This window comes from Plasmodium cynomolgi, chromosome 10 (assembly GCF_000321355.1).
Source record: "Plasmodium cynomolgi strain B DNA, chromosome 10, whole genome shotgun sequence".
In the NCBI taxonomy this organism is placed as follows: Eukaryota; Apicomplexa; class Aconoidasida; order Haemosporida; family Plasmodiidae; genus Plasmodium; species Plasmodium cynomolgi.
The window spans coordinates 1,359,329-1,365,377 of NC_020403.1; the positions used below are offsets into that span (position 1 = coordinate 1,359,329).

A 6,049-nucleotide genomic window follows, 5' to 3' on the forward strand; every position below is an offset into this window, starting at 1 on the left:
ATGAAATGTACATATAGATATAAAATTGTGCCGACGTTGGACATTTTCCACAAAAATGCGCCATCCATTCATTCTTTCATATATTCATTCATCCATCCATCCGTTTCTTTTTTTTTTTTTTTTTTTTAAATTAAAGCATTTTTTTGAAGCGTTTACATTACCATAGTAGACTCTAGTTGTTATTGTTAGGGCGTGTATGAAACCTCATGTAAGCGCTTTCTTTCTGCACAAAGGTGGTGATAAATGATTCTCGATGTTTATATATTTTCCTTCATTGATTTTTTATACTTCATTTTTCCAAATGCGTATATTGCTTTAAAATTTCATGCAGCTTCTGTATAGTTTACCCTTTTTGCAAGTTTTCACAATTTTTACCAACTTAACAGATTTTACCACCATTTAACTTTGTTTACGCACCACTAAATAGCTCCAAGGAAATGAGATTTCTTCGTCTCTTAGGACCGAGCGCTTAAAGGACTGATTGGAACGTTTAATCGGGTCCCCTCGTGCCGCGTGACGGATTTAGTTTAGTGCGTTCAACGGTTTGCCTATTTTTGTGCGTTCAACTGTTTGCCTATTTTTGTGCGTCCAACGATTTACCTATTTTTTTGCAGTCATTGGTTTGCCTATTATTGTGCAGTCAACGGTTTGCTTATTTTTATTTTTTACTTTTTTTACAAAGTGAACTTCCTTCACGTGAAGGTGCACCCGTCTGACACTGCATGGAGGTTTGTTGCCACATTTTTGTAGCACATAATTGGCTACTATTACACTTTTTTACATTACGAGAAAAACTTCCAAATGAAGCGGCATGGGGGAAAAAATGAGAAGATTCTGCGGCGATGTTCAAACGTGACAAAGTAGGAGAGATGAAGGGGATAAAATGGACTGGCATGGCGTACACACAGCTGTCTATATAAGCGCAAAATAGTTAACATGTGCACATTCTTTAGCAAACGCAAAAGTGGGTGCTGTGGGAGAAGGAAATATTCCCCTATTTTACTTCGTTTGGAACTTTGATAATTTTCTTAGTTTTTTTTTTTTTTTACGTAAAAAAGTTGCTTTTAGGGGAATGAAAAAAAGCGAAGTACGTACATCACCGCGCAGCCTATGAAAAATGCCCTAACTCTTTTTAAATTTAGGTAAAGAACGCGAGTTGTTTGAGGAATTTTTTTTTTTTTTTTTTCAAATGGCTTAAAAAATTTGCTCAACTCGCGTTTGAGTTAAGATAAGTGTGCATGATTTGCGTAATCTCTTTTTTATGTGACAAAGATGTACTGCGGAAAAGACGCGAAAAGACAAATGCGCGAAGCAAGTTGAGAATAAATAAATAGTTTCATAATCTTATTTTTATCAACTGGCAAATGTAGAAAAGGGGGGAGAAACAAGGGAAAAAAAAAAAAAAAAATGCAGACTGAAAATGTAAGTGGCGTGTATGTGTAAGAGTTTATCAAGGTTGGTTTGACGAGTTTTGTTAAATTTGCCTTTTTCGTTTTTTCTTTTTTTTTTTTTTCGTTTCATTTTCGTTTTTTTTCTCCACTTCTTAAGTGATAGTCATTTTATCCTCACTCTTAAACGCGTTCGTGCGTTTTTTTCGTTTCATCATTAAAATCGGGATGGTTAAAAATGACTCTTCGCAAGTTACACATTTGCAATGCTGTCTTATGATTTCACTTCATTCTTTCCCTTAATGCGGTTGAGTTTTTTTAAAATGCTTCATACATAGCGTACGTTAAAAGCATTATTTGAGTTATATATATATATATATATATTTATATGTGTATATATTTTTTTTTTCTTCCATTCACGTGAAACAACAGAACAAAATTGCTTCTTATTAAATGTGAAGACTGTGCAGCCCTTTTTTGTTTTTTTTTTTCCAACTGTTTATGTGTTACTCGGCACATTTTTTTTTACTTCAAAAAAATACGCATTTATGAGTACCTGTTGAGCGCGCAAATGTGTGCATGTGCGTATATAAACTTATACGTGTACTTAAAATGGGCATTTACCCTCTGTTGTAATAATTACATTCCTTTTCTTATTTTGCGTTCATCGTGCGTAGAAGAGTAGGACACGCCTGTGTCTTGGAAACAAAAAGATGAGCTGTTTTCACGCGAGATTAAGTATTTGCACGTCTTACACTTTTGGGCGAAATGTTTCGAGTAGCAATGGATAGGAATTATTCCATTCTTGGATTCCCCGCTTGACGTTTGTTCATGTTGTTTTTTTTTTTTTTTTTTTCGACGGCCGTTTCGTTTAATTTGTTGGAGGGGAGCAAATAAAAGGAAAGGAAGAAGAACTGGTATAAAAGGAAAAAGACGTGGAGGAAGAAGCTCCCCCTTCGCAATTGCCTAGGTTGAGGTGACCCTCGAAGGTTGCAAATTTGTGAACCTTCTCGTTAAGCGTCCTTTTGTCTACCCATTTGTGCTATCATTTTTTTTTTTTTGAAACACCTTTTTGAGGAGTGTCCACATTTTTTAACTATCCTGCGCTAACCACGTAGCAGTTAGCCACTTTGTCGGGGAACAATCGTTGGTGCTGCCGTCCCTCGCTGCCTTTTCCTCATCATGGGGAACAGTTGCAAGAAAGTCATACAAACCAGACGAAACAGAACGCCACCTGACCAATTCAACCATCGCTTCGATTTCGTAAGCGATAATAACTCAAGTTGGAATAACATGAACTATTACAATGATTTATACTTACGAAATTTTAACCGAGAGAGAGAACCTTTAAAAGAAAACGACAACACATTAGCACTTAACGATGAAAGCAATTTCCATGCCAACAGTTCATTGGTGTATATCGATGAGCTTTATGACATTTTGGAAAACGAAAAAAAAGTGAAGATAAAAAAACTTGACAACTCCGATGTAGAGGAATTCCTCATTATAGAAAAGCACATTAAATTAAAAAGGAAAAAGAAGAAAAATAATCCTTTCAAAAAGAAAAAGGAAAAAAATGTGAAAAAAGAAATGAGCCCTTTCTCATTAAGAGACATAAATGATGACAATAATGGGAATCGTTTTGATGTGCCGTCCTTCCCTGGAGATAACTCTCTGAACAAAAAAAAAAATAAAATGAAAGATCGAACATCCTCGAAAATTACTGAAGTGGAAACGTGGTGCAGTTCTTCAAATGATAATAGGTATGATATATTCGAGGAGGATAGAAAGCACATGCTGAAGCAACGCCAAGTCAACATGAAGGATGATCGGAAGTTGGGTCCCCAAAAGAGTGCCAAAAATGTCAGGGATAGTCGTAACAATGACCAGAATGCTCAGGGTAAGCCAAGCAGTGGCGCTAACAAGGACGCCAGTGATCCGGGAAACGGTCACAATCATGGCAGCGATTTCGGTTTAACGTTTGAAACAAGTGAGGTGATAGACTCGCAAAAGGGAAAAAAGGCTGACAAAAAAGTTGGCAAAAAAGCTGACAAAAAAGCTGACAAAAAAGCTGACAAAAAAGCTGGCAAAAAAACTGACCAGGCTGCCAACAAATTTGATATATTCCCAGATTGAAAGGTGGTGTTACACGAACAAGGAAAGAAGCGGAAAGACATGGGGGGCCAGTAGTGTAACCCCGCTCCAGCTTTCTCTCCTCAGAAAAAGGAAAAATATACCAGGTTATAAATATAAGTTGCACCTACGTGTGGACGCTAGCTCTTTTCAGCATTCCTCGTGCGTGCGTAGTGGAAGAGGGTTAACCGTTTATCCCTGTGAGAATTCCTTTTTTTAAGCCAATCCGTCTTAATTTTTTTTTTTTTTTTTCGTTTTCCCCGTCTACTTACTATTGCTACTACGAGCTGTTTTGTCCCTTTTTCTTTTCTGAGTTTCAATTCTTTCCTCGATATTTCATTTGTTGAAAAAACTTTTGCGATGTTTACATCGCTACGATTAGTTTAAATATTATAAAACATAATGATATACGCGTTAAAACAATGGGTGATATTCTTCCAAGTTAAAAAAAAAGGGGTTACAAATGGGTTAAAAAAAAAAAAAAAAAGGGTAATTTCAAAATGGGAACTGGGGAAGGGGGTATTTAATAAAAAATTAAGTAAAAAGAAAATGATCACATCAATTAGAAGGTAATACAAAGAGTAAGATAACTGAATTATGGTAGGCGTGGTTAAAATTAAAAAGAGGCGAAAGATGTGATGCGCGAAATGGAACAAAATGTTTGGCCGATCACCATTTGAACTTGCGCGGGGGGGAGGACGCATTTCCCCTTGCACACCGCGCAAAAAATAAAAATAAAAATAATAAAAATACACACATACGTACATACGTACGTGCATTTATATATATCCTGTTGGAAAGTGCTTGCATTATAAATGTCTGGAAAGGGCAAAGGTAAGAACAACGCGTGGGTCTCCCTTCATATCCCAATCTGTTATTTTTTTCTTAGTGCTATTTTTTCCTTCTTTGGGGGGAAATGTTCTTAAAAATGGACAGCTCTCGTTCTCGTAAAATAAAATAAGTGAGAAAAAAAATGCGCATTTAATCGCTACTAAAATGTGAGTTACTCACACGTTAATCTTTTTTTTTCATTTTTTTGTAAAAATTTTCCTTTTTGCGCTTTGTTATCTCTTCCGCGTTGGCTACACCGTTGTTTGTGCATGGTTTCATATGACTCCTGCAACCACCTGCTCAACTTTTGTTGGCGCACCACGAGAGGAAGATGACCCAAAAAAAGTCTGCGAAAAAAACCACCGTGGCTTGATAAATCCTCGGAACAAAAACAAAATTAATTAAAGTTAATGGTGTCCATGTCATCAAAGAAATGAAGAAAACCTTCATCCCAGTATTCACAATTTTGTCAATAATTTCTGACTTCCTTTGATTTTTTTAACATACCATTATAAAAAAAAAAAATTGTTAAGTGGATAGGTCCAAAAATAAAATTATCAAACAAGGTAGGTATAAAGGATTTATACAAAAAAGTTTTTGGTTTGGACTTTATAAAATTTGCTAAAATTTTCCCATACCACCATGTCATGATTGGCCCCTCAAGGGTTAACCCAATAGTGGACATTCTCAGCGTTCTTAAAAAATCATATTCATTGTCTTTTTTATGTAATTCCATCATTTGACAGGCTATGTCCGCTATGAAATATAACGTACCCGCTATTAGGCAGTTCATTAATAAGAGGTGTTTTTCGAATAAGTTGTTAATTATTTGTGACATTCTACTTGTGTAATGGGATAGAATTCCCTTTGAGAGTTTCCCATTTTTTGCGCTACTATTAATGTTGTCTGCGTTTCGACTGGTGAGTAGATCCATTGTGGTGCTTTTTTCCCTCGCGCTGGCTGCATTACTGTTTTCATTGTGATGTGCGCAGTGCGCGTTTGGGTTGGCGCTTTCGGCGCTGCCTTCGGTGCTGCTTTCTACGGTGGCTTCGCTGGTGGTTGCACTAATACTACCAGTTCCCTTGCAGCTTTTCCCATCGTTCTGGTTTTTCCCCGTTTGCACACCTTTCCGCACTTCAATTTGGAAATATTTGTTCTTCCCCCGTAAGCTCATAATACTGGTTGAATTTTCTTGAGTGATTACACGTCCCTGTGTTGTTGCGGTTTGAGTGGTGAAATTGCGTGCGTTCACGCCTGCCCTGGTGGTACCGTTACACATCACGTCATACGCATAGTTGCGATTATCAATTGGGTTCACCCTGTTCATTGTATCCCCTTTTAAGTAGCTATTTATTGTGTGGATTATCTTTTCACTAGCCTTTTCGTATTCGCTTCTTCTTAATTTTGGCATCTTAAATTGGTTTAATTGCATCTTTGTGCTGTAGGACAGGCTACTACTTTTTACCTTAACGTCTTCATGGTTTGAGAATTTCGAACGTGTGCACCTTTCCGCAAAGTATGGTCTTTTGAAATTGTAATCTATATATAGAGAGAGGAAGTGGGGGAAAAAAAAAAAATTATAAAAATATGCATTGTGTATGCAATTGGGCATCTAAAAGGATGGGGGGGGTACACAGAAAAGTACACACACATGCTAATTCGTGGTTGGAGAAACATTGTGGTAAAAAAAAAAAAAA

At 36.7% G+C, this 6,049-nt stretch overlaps 2 protein-coding genes across 2 annotated transcripts in view; one reads left to right on the forward strand and one right to left on the reverse strand.

Moving 5' to 3' along the window:
- Positions 1 to 2,581: 2,581 nt before the first annotated feature.
- Positions 2,582 to 3,523, forward strand: PCYB_104060 (hypothetical protein; the record flags this gene model as incomplete). The annotated part of the gene is made up of 1 exon (XM_004222955.1): positions 2,582 to 3,523. A coding segment is annotated over one exon (939 nt), but the record flags the coding sequence as incomplete, so codon positions are not given.
- Positions 3,524 to 4,855: 1,332 nt separating this feature from the next.
- Positions 4,856 to 6,049, reverse strand: part of PCYB_104070 (hypothetical protein) — a gene marked incomplete at both ends in the record, with an annotated part of 1,418 nt that continues 224 nt past the window's right edge. The window contains one exon of the mRNA XM_004222956.1: positions 4,856 to 5,891. Coding sequence (XP_004223004.1) covers positions 4,856 to 5,891 — 1,036 coding nt within the window. The remainder of the gene's footprint in view (positions 5,892 to 6,049) is intronic.